The following is a 16,893-nucleotide window of genomic DNA, read 5'->3' on the forward strand; positions in this document are numbered from 1 at the left end:
TTCCCCGGGAAACCTAAAGAAAATATTGTCGTTCATGTTCCGCTTGTTGTTAATACATAAACATGACTAGTGAGTACACAACTCACTTGTAGTTTAACTGTAGTGTGAATGTTTATAACTTTTTTTTTTTAATCCCGACACAGGAATACAGGTAAAAACAAACACTTTTTTTAATAAAACTAGCTTTAGTTAAATCCGGAATGAGGCAGCTTCTTAATTAGCTTGATCTTTTCTCTAAATCCGAATTTTACCCTTTGGGTCTTTAACTATGTATTTTCTATTTTCCAAAATAACTGGGGTTGTCTTTGACTTGCTTGCTGGGTATCTAGCTGCTATTTTATTTATATATATATATATATATATTATATATATTATATATATATATATATATATATATATATATTATATATATATATATATATATATATATATATTTATATATATATATTTTATATATATATATATATATATATATATATATTTTATATATATATATATATATATATATATATATAGTGTGTGTGTGTATATATAATGTGTGTATGTGTGTGTATGTATGTGTATATATATATATATATATATATATATATATATATATATATATATAAATAAATAGTGTGTATATGTATGTATATTATATTATTTAAGTCTAAAGAAATTATTCTTATGGAGATTATATTTCCCCTTTTAAATCATATTAACATTAAATTCTTATGTTTGTGTATCATCTATGTGCCTGCCAATTTAAAAAAGGTTATTATTATTATTATATATACAGTGAGGAAAATAAGTATTTGATACACTGCTGATTTTGCAAGTTTTCCTACTTGCATAGAATGGAGAGATCTGTCATTTTTATCCTAGATACAATTCAGCTGTGAGAGACAGAATCTAAAAAAAAATATATCCAGAAAAGCACATTGTATGTCTCTTAGACTTAGACAAAACTTTATTTATCCCCGAAGGGCAACTGGAAGGGCGAAGAGCGGTACATTTAAAAGAGCAAGAAAATATAAAATCACAAAAATGGGTGGGGGAAAAAAGCGTATTATGTACAATAGACAATGGCAGGCCTGTTGCCAGTAACAAAGTAAAAGAAAAAATAAATAAATTACTTTAAAAAAAAAAAAGGCAGCAGATAAAATGACAAATAAATAAAATGACGCGTGGATAAAATTTAAATGACAAAATGATTAGAGTGGCATGTGACAAGATGATATTGTAATAATATCTCATCTCATTATCTCTAGCCGCTTTATCCTGTTCTACAGGGTCGCAGGCAAGCTGGAGCCTATCCCAGCTGACTACGGGCGAAAGGCGGGGTACACCCTGGACAAGTCGCCAGGTCATCACAGGGCTGACACATAGACACAGACAACCATTCACACTCACATTCACACCTACGGTCAATTTAGAGTCACCAGTTAACCTAACCTGCATGTCTTTGGACTGTGGGGGAAACCGGAGCACCCGGAGGAAACCCACGCGGACACGGGGAGAACATGCAAACTCCACACAGAAAGGCCCTCGCCGGCCACGGGGCTCGAACCCGGACCTTCTTGCTGTGAGGCGACAGCGCTAACCACTACACCACTGTGCCGCCCCACATTGTATGTATGATTTTTAAATAATTAATTTGCATTTTATTGCATGTGGAGGAAATAATTATTTGATCCCTTGCTGATTTTGTAAGTTTGTCCACTGACAAAGAAATGAACAGTCTATAATTTTAATGGTAGGTTTATTTTAACTGTGAGAGACAAAACATCAAAAAGAAAATCCAGAAAATAACTTCATATAAAAGATGATTTGCATTTCTTTGAGGGAAATAAGTATTTGGTGGCAAAACCCTTGTTGGCAAGCACAGCGGTCAGACGTTTCTTGTAGTTGATGACCAGGTTTGTGCACGTCAGGAGGAATTTTGGTCCACTCCTCTTTGCAGATCATCTCTAGATCATTTTAAGGTTTTGATTCTGTCGCTTCGCAACTCGGAGCTTTAGCTCCCTCCATAGGTTTTCTATGGGATTAAGGTCCGGAGACTGGCTAGGCCTAGTCTGGCTAACGCGACTTCAAAGCTCTGCGAGCATTTGGTCTGGCAAAGATATTAAGCCCAACCGTTTCCCAAAGTGCGTGGTTGACCCGCCTCCCTGAAATGCCTCAGTTTGCTACTGGTCGAAGCCAGAAAAGGCTGTGACGAAGCTTAAACCAATCACATCACTCTTTCCTCTGACGTATGTGACGCGACGGGGCTAACTGGTAGATGAAACTCTTACCGAAGCCAGTCGGGAGCAAGGCGAAAACGTCCTTCCTTTCAATAAATACCTCCAGGGCTGCTCTTTGCTCCATTTTCAATGAGAACTTGCTCCATGTTCGTAATGTTTCTAGTGAATGAAGCACTTCCGGCATAGATTCTGTAAACAATCTATGGCTTCCGGTCGCAGTTCTACTACGTCAGTGCCTTGAACACGCCTCTACCCAGGGCCGTTGGAGATGCTCAAAGTTGATTGGCTCCCGATTTTTCGGGAGCTTGGAAGAGCTGTAGATAGCTTGCCTGGCCAGACTACGCTCGCAACAGGCCCTCGTGTTGTGTCACGCTTAGGATGGGCGGGCCCAGGCTAGGCTAGGCCACTCCATGACCTTAATGTGCTTCTTCTCGAGCCACTCCTTTGTTGCCTTGGCTGTATGTTTTGGGTCATTGTCATGTTGGAAGACCCATCCACGACCCATTTTCAGTGTCCTGGCAGAGGGAAGGAGGTTGTCACTCAGGATTTTACGGTACATGGCCGCGTCCATTCTTCTGTTGATGCGGTGAAGTAGTCCTGTGCCCTTAGCAGAGAAACACTCCCAAAGCATAATGTTTCCATCTCCATGCTTGACAGTGGGGATGGTGTTCTTTGGGTCATAGTCAGCATTTTTCTTCCTCCAAAAATGGCGAGTTGAGTTAATGCCAAAGAGCTTGATTTTGGTCTCATCTGACCACCGCACCTTTTCCCAGTCACTCAGAATCATTCAGGTGTTCATTGGCAAACTTCAGACGGGCCTGCACATGTGCCTTCTTGACCAGGGGGACCTTGCGGGCACTGCAGGATTTTAATCCATTACGGCATAATGTGTTACCAATGGTTTTCTTGGTGACTATGGTCCCAGCTGCCTTAAGATCATTAACAAGCTCCTCCCGTGTAGTTCTAGGCTGAGCTCTCACCTTTCTCGTGATCATTGATACCCCACGAGGTGAGATCTTGCGTGGGGCCCCAGACCGGGGTCGATTGATGGTCATTTTGTATTTCTTCCATTTTTGAACTATTGCACCAACAGTTGTCTCCTCCTCACCCAGCTTCTTGCTTGTGGTTTTGTAGCCCAGTCCAGCCTTGTGCAGCTCTACAATCTTGTCCCTGACATCCTTAGACAGCTCTTTGGTCTTGCCCATGTTGGAGTCTGATTGATTCTGTGGACAGGTGTCTTTTATACAGGTGTCAATTTAAGACAGCTGTCTTTAATGCAGGTAACGAGTTGATTAGGAGTGTCTAACTGGTCTGTGGGAGCCAGAACTCTTAATGGTTGGTAGGGGATCAAATACTTTTCACTCAATGAAATGCAAATCAATTTATATATTTTATAAAATGTGATTTTCTGGATTTTCTTTTTGATATTCTATCTCGCTGTTAAAATAAACCTACCCTTAAAATTATAGACTGTTCATATCTTTGCCAGCAGGCAAACTTACAAAATCAGCAAGGGATCAAATAATTATTTCCTCCACTGTAAGTATTTGATCACCTACCAACCAGCAAGAATTCTGGCTCTCACAGACCTGTTAGTTTTTCTTTAAGAAGCCCTCCTATTCTCCCCTCATTACCTCTATTAATTGCACCTGTTTGAACTCGTTACCTGTATAAAAGACACTTGTCCACACACCCAATCAGTCAGACTCCAACTTCTCCACCATGGGTAAGACCAGAGAGTTGTCTAAGGACACCAGGGACAAAATTGTAGACCTGCATAAGGCTGGGATGGGCTACAGGACAATAGTCAAGTCAAGTTTATTTGTATAGCGCTTTAAACAATAAACATTGTCGCAAAGCAGCTTTACAGAGTTTGAACGACTTAAAACATGAGCTAATTTTATCCCTAATCTATCCCCAATGAGCAAGCCTGTGCCGACGGTGGCAAGGAAAAACTCCCTCAGACGACATGAGGAAGAAACCTCGAGAGGAACCAGACTCAAAAGGGAACCCATCCCTATCTGGGCAACAGCAGACAACATGACTATAACATTAACAGTCCTAACATAAAGTCAGCTTCGTTGATGCTATAAACTCCCCACTGACGGAAACCCGAGCGCAAAACCGTTCACGACAACCACAGTCCCAAAGTTAGCAAGTCAACTGCAGTCCCCAGCCACAAAAGCACCACTGTAAGAGTCCAGAGCGTCCTCCAGGCGCGACCCCCAACTGTCCTCATGGGGCCGTCCTCCACGGGAGTGATGCGATGAGACTCCAACCAGACACAGAGCACTAGGATGGATCAGGCAGGTCTGAGGAGCAGAAGAGGTCAGCATCTCCATCCCAGGACTGACATGTAACTCAGAGGGACAGATTTGGGGGGGGAGAAGAGTGAGAAAAAACAGGTTGTTAGGTATGCCCAATAAGGTATTAGGCAGAGACCCGTCCACCCGTAAATTTGACGGGCAATTGCCGATTTCAACGGGCAAGTATACACACAGACGGATACTGAAACGGACGATAATGCCGAAAATTTTCGCACATGAATACTCCCACATGTCGTCCGATAAATCCAGTTATGTTCCGCCCACACACGGACTGGCCATCGGGAGTAGCGGGAGTTTTCCCGGTGGGCTGGTGGTTCAGTGTGGGCCAGCGGAGAAAAAAACAAAAAAACAGTTGCGCGCTGGCCTTTAATATGATAAGCAATGTTAACAGTTTCTTTAACAAACTGTTAACATTGCTTATTACAGTTGCGCGCTGGCCTTTAATATGATAAGCAATGTTAACAGTTTGTTAAAGAAACTGTTAACATTGCTTATCATATTAAAGGCCAGCGCGCAACTTTTTTTTTTTTTTTTTTTCTCCGCTGGCCCACACTGAACCACCGGCCCACTGGGAAAACTCCCGCTACTCCCGATGGCCAGTCCGTGTGTGGTTCCGCCATCATTTACAAATCGTAAGAAACACAGTTTAATACGAAAAATACTGAAAACTTGAAATGAAAAATCAGAATATTTCATCGTTTCCGCCATTTTGGCCCGCACTGAATCTTGTAACATGCGGACTGAATAAATCGCGAATTCTGATTGGTCGAAAATTGCCAAACACCCTGCGTTGTAGTTTCCTCTTTCTTGGCGGGAGAACCGCATTTTTTTTTGCTGACTCACTCTTCTGGATCAAGATGAATCCCAACAAACGCCCCAAATTGAATGTGACAAAAACTGATTCGTTTTTCCACAAAAAGACAGAAAAGGTATGTGTGATACATTGATTAACAAGGGGGGTTCATTGGGGTATGGTAAAATAGAATACTGTTGGTTTTTTTTTTTATTAAATACTGTAACTAGATCAAAAGATTATATACAATTCATTGTTGTTTATTTTCTTTTCACTTTTGTTACCAAATCAAACACCATACATACATCTGATACATTCAGGAGTGAAACTGAAAAAAATACAAAGTAAAAATATGCAATATTTCTGATCAAAAATTACACGCCATTTCACCCTGAAAATGTCCTAGAATGCAGGAAATGAAGTCTAAATTTCAAAAATTTTCTGGGGGGGCATGCCCCCAGACCCCCCTAGAGGGACTTCGCGCCTGCGGCGCTCGTCTTCGCACCTGTGGCGCTTATCAGGATTATATAAAATATTATTTTTGACTGGTAAATTTCTTTTTCTGCCTAATACCCTAATGCCCAATGTCACCTGAATAAGTAGGAACAGTATACATATTGCACTGAGTAGAAGCAGGGACTCTGGCAACTAACTATGACAGCTAATTTTGCTTACAATAGGCAAGCAGCTTGGTGAGAAGGCAACAACTGTTGGTGCAATTATTAGAAAATGGAAGAAACTCAAGATGACTGTCAGTCTCCCTCGGTCTGGGGCTCCATGCAAGATCTCGCCTCGTGGGGTATCAATGATCATGAGAAAGGTGAGGGATCAGCCCAGAACTACACGGGAGGACCTGGTCAATGACCTGAAGAGAGCTGGGACCACAGTCTCAAAGATTACCATTAGTAACACACTACGCCGTCATGGATTAAAGTCCTGCAGCGTGTGTGCAAGGTCCCCCTGCTCAAGCCAGCACACGTCCAGGCCCGTCTGAAGTTTGTCAATGACCACCTGGATGATCCAGAGGAGGCATGGGAGAAGGTCATGTGGTCGGATGAGACCAAAATAGAGCTTTTTGGTATAAACTCCACTTGCCGTGTTTGGAGGAGGAAGAAGGATGAGTACAACTCCAAGAACACCATCCCAACTGTGAAGCATGGGGTTGGAAACATCATACTTTGGGGGAGCTTTTCTGCAAAGGGGACAGGACGACTGCACCGTATTGAGGGGAGGATGGATGGGGCTATGTATCATGAGATTTTGGGCAGCAACCTTCTTCCCTCAGTTAGAGCATTGAACATGGGTCGTGGCTGGGTCTTCCAGCATGACAATGACCCGAAACACACAGCCAGGGCAACTAAGGAGTGGCTCCGTAAGAAGCATTTCAAGGTCCTGGAGTGGCTTAGCCAGTCTCCAGACCTGAACCCAAGAGAAAATCTTTGGAGGGAGCTGAAACTCCGTGTTGCCCAGCGACAGCCCTGAAACCTGAAAGATCTGCAGAAGATCTGTATGGAGGAGTGGGCCAAAATCCCTGCTGCAGTGTGCGCAATCCTGGTCAAGAACTACAGGAAACGTCTGATCTCTGTAATTGTAAAGAAAGGTTTCTGTACCAAATATTAAGTTCTGTTTTTCTATTGTATCAAATACTTATTTCATGCAATAAAATGCAAATTAATTATTTAAAAAATCATACAATGTGATTTTCTGGATTTTTTTTTTTTAGATTCTGTCTCACAGTTGAAGTGGACCTACGATAAAAATTCCAGACCTCTCCATTCTTTGTAAGTGGGAAAACTTGCAAAATCAGCAGTGTATCAAATGCTTATTTTCCCATATAGATAGATAGATGACATTGAACCTGCTAAGGAGATCTACTGTACTTGTTTTAGTGTTTTATCTCCTCCAGTCTCTCTGCCAGTGATGGATCCCTTGAACAGTCTCTCCAACTTCGAGGCAGAGATGGAGTCTGATGGACAGGGCTCTTATTCCCTCTTTCCAGCTTTGGACAATATCTCAAGTTTGGCAGGAGCACCTGAGTCTCTGGAAACGTGAGTGTGGGTTACACCCTGAGATATTCTCTCAGAACCCAGTGAATTTCATTCTATACTGTCCAGTACATACACGACCGTTCAAAAGTTTGGGGTCACCCAGACAATTTTGTGTTTTCCATGAAAAGTCACACTTTTATTTACCACCATAAGTTGTAAAATGAATAGAAAATATAGTCAAGACATTTTTCTGGCCATTTTGAGCATTTAATCGACCCCACAAATGTGATGCTCCAGAAACTCAATCTGCTCAAAGGAAGGTCAGTTTTATAGCTTCTGAGCAATTCCAGCGTTATGGACGTGACACTTGAACTCAAAATGGCAACAAATGACCCAGTGCATGTTTTATTGTCTCCCAGTATTTAAACAGGTGTTGCATATTTTAAGGCTGTACCATACTGGAGAAGTGATAGAACAAGGACAATTCCCATAGTACATCTAGGGCATGCCAGAAAATGCCAATAAAAGATGCGTTATGGATGTGACAGAAAAAGTATCACTTTTCTTGGGTGACTGTACATTTTTATCAAACTCTGTGAAATTGTAAACCTAATGTCGAAATGGAGATATCCGTTTGATAGAGGGGTCCAAGGTGAATATTAAAAAATCTTTGTTTAAAATATTTTGTATTTCATGCAGAGTTTCGGAAGGAAAAGTCAGCGTTATGGATGTGACGAAATTTCGTTATGGATGTGACGCGTCTGAAATAGACATGGCATATGTTTAGAAAATCAGCAATTTAACCACCATAACCCTTTGAAAAACTCTCTAAAGATCAGCTAAAACTATCAAAGTTCTTAAATAATATTTAGGATGGCTATTGTTTTGCTGTTTTGTGGATTTTAGCATACATTTCTGTGGCTTGTGGCAATAATATAGAATTGTACATGATCAAAGTTGATTTTAGCTTGGGTTTTACATTATAAGAAAGAAAGACTGACAGTGACATATTAGGTTGGTTACAAATTGGTTCAACTTATTCACATCTGTAAAATACAGGCCTAGGTGATATCTCTGGGAGTGGTTTTGATGTATTACATGTTGCTTTATTTTTGCATGGTGAGGTTGACATTTACATGGAATTGCCCTTCTCTAAAGAGCTCAACTGTTTTCAGCTGTGCTAACATGATTGCACAAGGGTTTTCTAATCCTCCATTAGCCTTCTGAGGCAATGAGCAAACACATTGTACCATTAGAACACTGGAGTGAGAGTTGCTGGAAATGGGCCTCTATACACCTATGGAGATATTGCACCAAAAACCAGACATTTGCAGCTAGAATAGTCATTTACCACATTAGCAATGTATAGAGTGGATTTCTGATGAGTTTAAAGTGATCTTCATTGAAAAGAACAGTGCTTTTCTTTCAAAAATAAGGACATTTCAAAGTGACGCCAAACTTTTGAACTGTAGTGTATAGTAGAAAGTAAAGAAGCAGCTTCAGGACCAAAAGGTTGCCGGTTCGAATCCCTAGACCAGCACGAATGGCTGAAGTGCCCTTGAGAAAGGCACCAACTGCTCTCCAGGCTGCTCTGGGTATGTTGTATGTCGCTCTGGATAAAAGCATCTGCTCGATGCCTGTAATGTAATGTAATTAATATAATGTAAATTCTGATTAAGTGAAAGGAATTTGTCCAAAATTGAAAGCAATTTGCCATTTTCTTATAAATCTGCTCCTTATTTTGCTTTCATTGTTTCTTTGATCTTGACGATGCAAGCAATCCTGAATAATGAATTTTATATTCTATCCAGCCGTTTGAGATTCAGCTAATGTCTTTAGAGAATATATGTTTGGTTTGAGGTACTACCTCAACTATTTGTCCAGTTTGTGACTTGCGTTTTCTTTTTCTCTTTTAAGTGAACCATCAGGAGAAGTCGTCGACAAACCCAACCTCACATGGCTTGATGCTGCCCAGGTCAGATTGATTGATTGATTTAACCAAATATCACTTGATATTAGTGATATCTTGACTTTGTTGTGTATTCTAGTGAGTGATTTCCTTGGTGAATTAAAAATCTCCCCCTCTTTTTTTTTTTTTTTTTTAAACAGATTGTTCTGGAAGAGGCGGGACGTCCGATGCACATCAAGGAGATCAAGCAGAGGATCATCGATCGGGGATTGGTGCAGTCCAAGTATGCAAGGCTATGTTACAGGTCAAAAAATTTCAACCTGGGTTTTGTTTTTTTGTTTTGTTTTTTGACCTGGGTTAAATTTTAACCAAGTTCACAATTTCCAACCTAGGTAAAATTTTAGATTACCTAAGGTTCTTAAAAGGGATTTTCCATCATTTCTTTTGTCTCTCTTTCTTCTATCCACTTCCTCTCTGTCTGCACCTACCTGGTGTGTATCCTCTTGTCTGCCGACCTATTCCAATCTACCTAATTAGCATTTTTTTTTAACGTATCTTTTTTCATACTTATCCAGGATTCAAACTTGGAATCTTCTGATTCTTAAACCAACACCTTAACCACTAGACCAGTGATTATATATTAAGAATTAATTAAGGAGTCTAGTTTTATGTTATCAAGTAGTTTAAAATGCAAATTCTTCCCAAATCCTTACCCTAGATATAGTAAGTCTCCCTAATACAAGTCTCAAAAAATAGCCTCAATGAGGCTGGAGCTCATACCGGCCACTGCTGTTGGGTGTGAGTTTGAAATCTGATCAGTAGGAAGAGTAGCGATTTTTGTGAAATTGCATACGACGACTCTGTTGCCTCATCCATGGTAGGTGGCGCCACCTGGTGAACAACTCTTGTTGAAATATGGCTTTTGAGTCTTCTGGATGAGTTTCAGTGAAAACGTTAGAGCAGGTTACGAAGAGTAGAGTTTAATGTGACGAGTCACCCAAAAAATTTCAGACGCCCATAAAATTGTAAACGTGACAGGTGGCGCCACCGTCTTGACAACTTTTATGCACACCCACCTGGGGAACATCGTATGGAAATCCGTTTGATGGAAATCCAATCAATCCTGCAGGAGGAGTAGCGATTTTTGTAAATTGTGGACGGACAATGACGACTCGTGATCGCATGAGCTGATCCGGCCTGGCCTAATAATTAGGAACTGGGTTAAAAAATTCTAACCTAGGTTGAAAAGTTCCACCTGACCTGTAACATCTATTTATTCTCTTTTGCGTTTTTTTTTTTATTCATTTAAACATTCATTTAAAAAATTTTCCTTTTCCAGTGCAAAGTCAAGCCTTGAGGCTGTGATGTACCGTGAGGTAAGAAACTCTCTCTCTCTGTCTCTCTCTCTCTCTCTCTGTCTCTCATTCCCCCTCAGTGTGAAAGCACTCCATCAGGTATCCATGATCATCAGCTTTATTACATCTCATTGACATGCATTTTGTTTCTTTTATTATGTCTAGATTGTTAATTTGCATACACTACCGTTCAAAAGTTTGGGGTCACTTTGAAATGTCCTTATTTTTGAAAGAAAAGCACTGTTCTTTTCAATGAAGATGACTTTAAACTAATCAGAAATCCACTCTATACATTGCTAATGTGGTAAATGACTATTCTAGCTGCAAATGTCTGGTTTTTGGTGCAATATCTCCATAGGTGTATAGAGGCCCATTTCCAGCAACTCTCACTCCAGTGTTCTAATGGTACAATGTGTTTGCTCATTGCCTCAGAAGGCTAATGGATGATTAGAAAACCCTTGTACAATCATGTTAGCACAGCTGAAAACAGTTTAGCTCTTTAGAGAAGCTATAAAACTGACCTTCCTTTGAGCAGATTGAGGCTACATCCACACGACAACGGCAACGAGATGTTATTTAAAAATATATCGCGTCCAAATGGGCAACGATCAGTAAAATATCAGGTCCATATGGCAACGCAACGCTTGCTGAAAACGATGCAATACACATACCACACCTCTAGGGGCGCTGTAAGACGGTCCCTTCGGAGACACCAGAACAATAGAAGAAGTAAGGACGCATGCGCATAAACTATTATGCGCGAGACTTCATATTAGCCACAAAGTCAGAAAAATCTGTTCGTAAAATTACATTATAATGACCAAATACAATGTAAAGTATTTTTCCAGTCTCACCTGTGAAAGGTAATCCCATGTGATCTCGTTTGGACGGCAAACCTGTTGGTACAGTTAAACGCAGCTAATCTTTATTCTCCGCTTTGACCTCTCCAAAATGGCGGCGAGGATGACATGATTCTATGCGGAAGGCGGCGTCTTTAATGGTCCGGAATAAATTGAATGCTACACGTTGATGGATTAATTTGTTGTTTCTCACCTGTGAAAGGTAATCCCATGTGATCTCGTTTGGACGGTAAACCTGTTGGTACAGTTAAACGCAGCACATGAATCTTTATTCTCCGCTTTGACCTCTCCAATATGGCGGCGAGGATGACGTATGATTCTACGCGGAAGGCGGCGTCTTTAATGGTCCGGAATAAATTGAATGCTACACGTTGATGGATTAATTTCTTCTACGCCCTTTTTGAGGAATGTATTGTAGGACTTAAACCCACATCTGAAGAGGTGAGATCGCTCCTTTTTTTTCCCCTATTTTTGCTGGCGGGATTGACTCTGCCCTAAGGGCAGAGTCTCTCTCTCGCTCTCATTTTGCACCATTACACAATAAATATTCACAGTGAAAATATTTTGTAAGCGCGTTTCATGAACCAAGTTATAGGATTTGTTGACAACTTGCATCGAGTTCGTTACACTTCTACCCGGCGTGAAGCACTCACAGTCATGTGGTTGTGATGTCATCGTAAACAAATCCGTTCTACTCGTCCAGACGACTTCACAACGGCAATGTTGCCAGATCTTTCCACTCTGGAACCCGTTCTCAAAAAGATTGCGTTTTGGGCACCCAAAACGCCGGTGCCGTGTGGACGCCAGGCTTAAACGATAAGCAATTGTATCGGAGTCACCTGAATCCGTTGCCGTGTGGACAGGGCCTGAGTTTCTGGAGCATCACATTTGCGGGGTCGATTAAATGCTCAAAATGGCCAGAAAAAAATGTCTTGACTATATTTTCTATTCATTTTACAACTTATGGTGGTAAATAAAAGTGTGACTTTTCATGGAAAGCACAAAATTATCTGGGTGACCCCAAACTTTTGAACGGTAGTGTATGTTTTGATTTGCCTTTTTCTTTTTTTTTTAAATGTTCCATTGACGAGTGTAGCTGTGAGCAGAGTGCACTTGTGTAAATGTGATTTGTGTCGGGGGGTTTATCAGTCAGCGTCCAGCACAGGAAGAGAGAGCTTTACACAGTGGTGTCCTGTCTTTAAAGTTGAGCTGCAGCACGTAGCATTGGCTTCAGTTTCACGCTGTATTTCAGACACAGAAAGGGAGCAGGCGCTTCAAGAGGATTGAGAACAGAAATGGAGTCTTTGCTCTTTTGGTAAGTAAGTTTGTGCAGAGTGCATCGCAACTTCGCTTCTGATCGGAATGAAAAGGGATAAAAATGCCAAAGACACGTCTTTTTTTTAGTCTAAATCTAGTGAAACCAATGGAGGAAAACAACCATCCTCCAGTGGTGTTTTTTTTTTTTTTTAAAGCTTGTGTTTTAATTTGTCCAGTCACTTTTTATGTCCATCCCATTTTGATTTGTAATCACTATTAGATCTCATTAATCTCATCACCCAAAGTCCATATTAATGTTCAGTGCTTTTATAGTATCTTTGGGGCACTGCAGTGTTTTCACTTTGTGTTCCACTTTCCTGTACCGTGCACTCAGACTGATGAAGAGAGACAGCAGGCTCTGCAGGCCTTTTCTGCTCAATCAGCCTTCTCGAGCTCAGGTCCCTCTCTGCCATCTGGGTCCCCTCACGGCCACTCGGAGCACAGGCCAAAAGTCAGAAAGGCTCTCCGCAAGAGCCAGAACGAGAAGTACAGGCTTAAGTACCTCCGTCTCCGTAAGGCTGCTCGTGCCATGATCTTTGTGAGTAGACTTCTCTGATAGGCTGAATATTTTAAAAGGAAAAAAAAAGTATCAGAAAGGGTGTATGCGATTTTTATTCTATCCACATTCACTGGATATGAGGAATCGTGTGTTCTGATTGGCTAATCTACTACTGGGATATCAGCTCCTATACCGTGAGTAAAGAAAAACAAAAATGGCGACGCGTTTGTTGCTGAACCAACCGAGGACGAAATAAAAACTCTACTCGAAACCCCCCCAAAAAAAGGCAACAAAATATGAATTAAAAGTATTTGATAGTAAGAACGTATTTCTTTTTTTTTCCCCAAGAATTATCACATTTTTCACAAATTGCTACTGTCGTTTTGCCGGGTTATACTGGTTTACCTCTGTCCGTCCATCCATCCATATCTCTGTCTGTCCAAAACACCCTTTTTCTCAACAACCACAAATCATAGCCACTTGCTACTTGGTACCAAACTTCAGCTTAGGGTTCTATACCGTTTTCAAGTCTGTCGTACATCGACTTCCTGTTTACCGACTGAATGTACAGTGGGGCAAAAAAGTATTTAGTCAGCCACCAATTGTGCAAGTTCTCCCACTTAAAAAGATGAGGCCTGTAATTTTCATCATAGGTACACTTCAGCTATGAGAGACAGGATGGGGGGAAAGAATCCAGGAAATCACATTGTAGGATTTTTAATGAATTAATTGGTAAATTCCTCGGTAAAATAAGTATTTGGTCACCTACAAACAAGCAAGATTTCTGGCTCTCACAGACCTGTAACTTCTTCTTTAAGGGGCTCCTCTGTCCTCCACTCGTTACCTGTATTAATGGCACCTGTTTGAACTCGTTATCAGTATAAAAGACACCTGTCCACAACCTCAGTCACACTCCAAACTCCACTATGGCCAAGACCAAAGAGCTGTCAAAGGACACCAGGAACAAAACTGTAGACCTGCACCAGGCTGGGAAGACTGACTCTGCAATAGGTAAGCAGCTTGGTGTGAAGAAATCAACTGTGGGAGCAATTATTAGAAAATGGAAGACATACAAGACCACTGATAATCTCCCTCGATCTGGGGCTCCACGCAAGATCTCACCCCGTGGGGTCAAAATGATCACAAGAACGGTGAGCAAAAATCCCAGAACCACACGGAGGGAGCTAGTGAATGACCTGCAGAGAGCTGGGACCAAAGTAACGAAGGCTACCATCAGTAACACACTACGCCGCCAGGGACTCAAATCCCGCAGTGCCAGACGTGTCCCCCTGCTTAAGCCAGTACATGTCCAGGCCCGTCTGAAGTTTGCTAGAGAGCATTTGGATGATCCAGAAGAGGATTGGGAGAATGTCAGATGGTCAGATGAAACCAAAATAGAACTTTTTGGTAAAAACTCAACTTGTTGTGTTTGGAGGAGAAAGAATGCTGAGTTGCATCCAAAGAACACCATACCTACTGTGAAGCATGGGGGTGGAAACATCATGCTTTGGGGCTGTTTTTCTCTAAAGGGACCAGGACGACTGATCCGTGTAAAGGAAAGAATGAATGGGGCCATGTATCGTGAGATTTTGAGTGAAAACCTCCTTCCATCAGCAAGGGCATTGAAGATGAAATGTGGCTGGGTCTTTCAGCATGACAATGATCCCAAACACACCGCCCGGGCAACGAAGGAGTGGCTTCGTAAGAAGCATTTCAAGGTCCTGGAGTGGCCTAGCCAGTCTCCAGATCTCAACCCCATAGAAAATTTTTGGAGGGAGTTGAAAGTCCGTGTTGCCCAGCGACAGCCCCAAAACATCACTGCTCTAGAGGAGCTCTGCATGGAGGAATGGGCCAAAATACCAGCAACAGTGTGTGAAAACCTTGTGAAGACTTACAGAAAACGTTTGACCTCTGTCATTGCCAGCAAAGGGTATATAACAAAGTATTGAGATGAACTTTTGTTATTGACCAAATACTTATTTTCCACCATAATTTGCAAATAAATTCTTTAAAAATCAGACAATGTGATTTTCTGGATTTTTTTTTTCTCATTGTGTCTCTCATAGCTGAAGTGTACCTATGATGAAAATTACAGGCCTCTCTCATCTTTTTAAGTGGGAGAACTTGCACAATTGGTGACTGACTAAATACTTTTTTGCCCCACTGTATTTACGAAGCACAGCGTGGATTTTGACGCTATTTCAAGAAGCAAAATGCTATTTCAAAATGACAGTTTCCCAGGATGCTATTTGAAATCCCTGCGGAGAGACACTGCGCTTTACTTATTTGTTTCAGGGTTAAATATTTGTTGAAGTCAGCATTCTTAATAAGTGTCCTATTCTTCGAAGCGAAAGCGGAGGGGGATACGTAAGTGAGCTCACAGTTGATCTGGTTTTATTTATCGAATTTGCAAAAAAATAAAAATGCTCTGTTTCTCAAAACCCAGTGAATGTGGATGGAATAAAACAGTTATTCTATTCAATCTCGGCGCTACACGCCTCATCGGCTGTCGGCTCATGTACGACTCGATTTCACAGAATAATTATGTATGAAGAGAGAACGTTATGATTTCTGTTTTAAGCACTGTGGGGTGTTTTTGGTTCACAGGAGAACGCGGCACTAGGTGATGAGGTTGCACGCTTGGAAGAGAAGTTCGTTCGGGCAAAAGAAGAGAGGAGGTGATGGTTTTAAAGAATATCCTCATACAAAGAGAGGTGTTAGCGTGGGACGTTAGTAATCCAAGCAAACGTGTTTGATAAAAAGCTCATACTTTTGCGATTAATTTTATTCATTTTGATGCAGGCTGTCGGACAATTTTTGTAGTTCTGTATTTACGAGACGTTTTTCGATGTGTATGTTGTTTTTCTTTATTTCCATTGTTGTACTACGGTTACAGAACGGACCGGAATTACATTTGAAATGGCAAACGTCTCAAAAAGGATTACATTAACTTAAGGATCCTTATAAACACACTGAACTATTGATTTATGGAAAATACAGTAGTTAAAACACTTTCTATATTTGGGAGTGTCTGAGCGTAAGGTTTAAATGACATACCGTAAACGCTAAAAGGTTCTCTCTTTCTTTCTGCTAAGAGGACTTGGAGGTTTTGCCAAGATCCATGTAAGAAAAGGGGAAAATGATGGTTGGAATATATTCATCTGTGTTCCTGCAGGTTCTTGCTGAAGACGCTGTTGCAGTACCAGTCGTTGGCAGAAGGTGAGCTGCTCTCGACCCCCGTGAGCAGTGCTCACACTCCTACCACCTTCAGCTCCAGTGCAGCAGGGGGCGCTGTTGTACCCACAGGCCAGAGCCAGGGTTCTGGACTTTCAGGGCCTGATGATGGCTTTCTGAAGAAACCCAAGAAAGAACGAAAGGAACGAGGGAAGGAGAATGGACGAGAAGAAGGTGAGACTGGTTTTCGCAGCCACAGCTTAGTTCTCACAGTCGGTTACTACTGAAACCTGGGTTTGATTCGCAGCCGTAAGTGTCTGAGTCCAGTCCACAAATGGCTTGTGCTGGACATGAAGAATGGCTTTTTCTTCACTTTGTTCATCTGAAATCAGAACTCAATCGTAAGATATTCAGAAATTTCTTTTCAGAATTTTTTTTATTTGTGCTAC

General features: G+C 41.2%; 1 protein-coding gene across 9 annotated transcripts in view; it reads left to right on the forward strand.

Moving 5' to 3' along the window:
- Positions 1-16,893, forward strand: part of tbrg1 (transforming growth factor beta regulator 1) — a 30,057-nt gene continuing 13,164 nt past the window's right edge. For 2 of the 9 annotated variants that reach the window (XM_060924075.1, XM_060924076.1), the window contains exons 1-11: positions 1-151; positions 6,023-6,942; positions 7,066-7,123; positions 7,232-7,390; positions 9,248-9,305; positions 9,440-9,522; positions 10,579-10,615; positions 12,707-12,769; positions 13,106-13,309; positions 15,878-15,948; positions 16,446-16,678. In XM_060924075.1, the coding sequence (XP_060780058.1) occupies positions 6,852-6,942; positions 7,066-7,123; positions 7,232-7,390; positions 9,248-9,305; positions 9,440-9,522; positions 10,579-10,615; positions 12,707-12,769; positions 13,106-13,309; positions 15,878-15,948; positions 16,446-16,678 (1,057 nt within the window). In that variant the 5' untranslated portion in view covers positions 1-151; positions 6,023-6,851. Of the gene's footprint in view, positions 152-6,022; positions 6,943-7,065; positions 7,124-7,231; positions 7,391-9,247; positions 9,306-9,439; positions 9,523-10,578; positions 10,616-12,706; positions 12,770-13,105; positions 13,310-15,877; positions 15,949-16,445; positions 16,679-16,893 lie in introns of those variants that run through there. The other 7 variants (XM_060924078.1, XM_060924077.1, XM_060924079.1 and 4 more) reach the window with 7 other exon arrangements.

Source organism: Neoarius graeffei, chromosome 6 (genome assembly GCF_027579695.1).
Source record: "Neoarius graeffei isolate fNeoGra1 chromosome 6, fNeoGra1.pri, whole genome shotgun sequence".
NCBI lineage: Eukaryota > Metazoa > Chordata > Actinopteri > Siluriformes > Ariidae > Neoarius > Neoarius graeffei.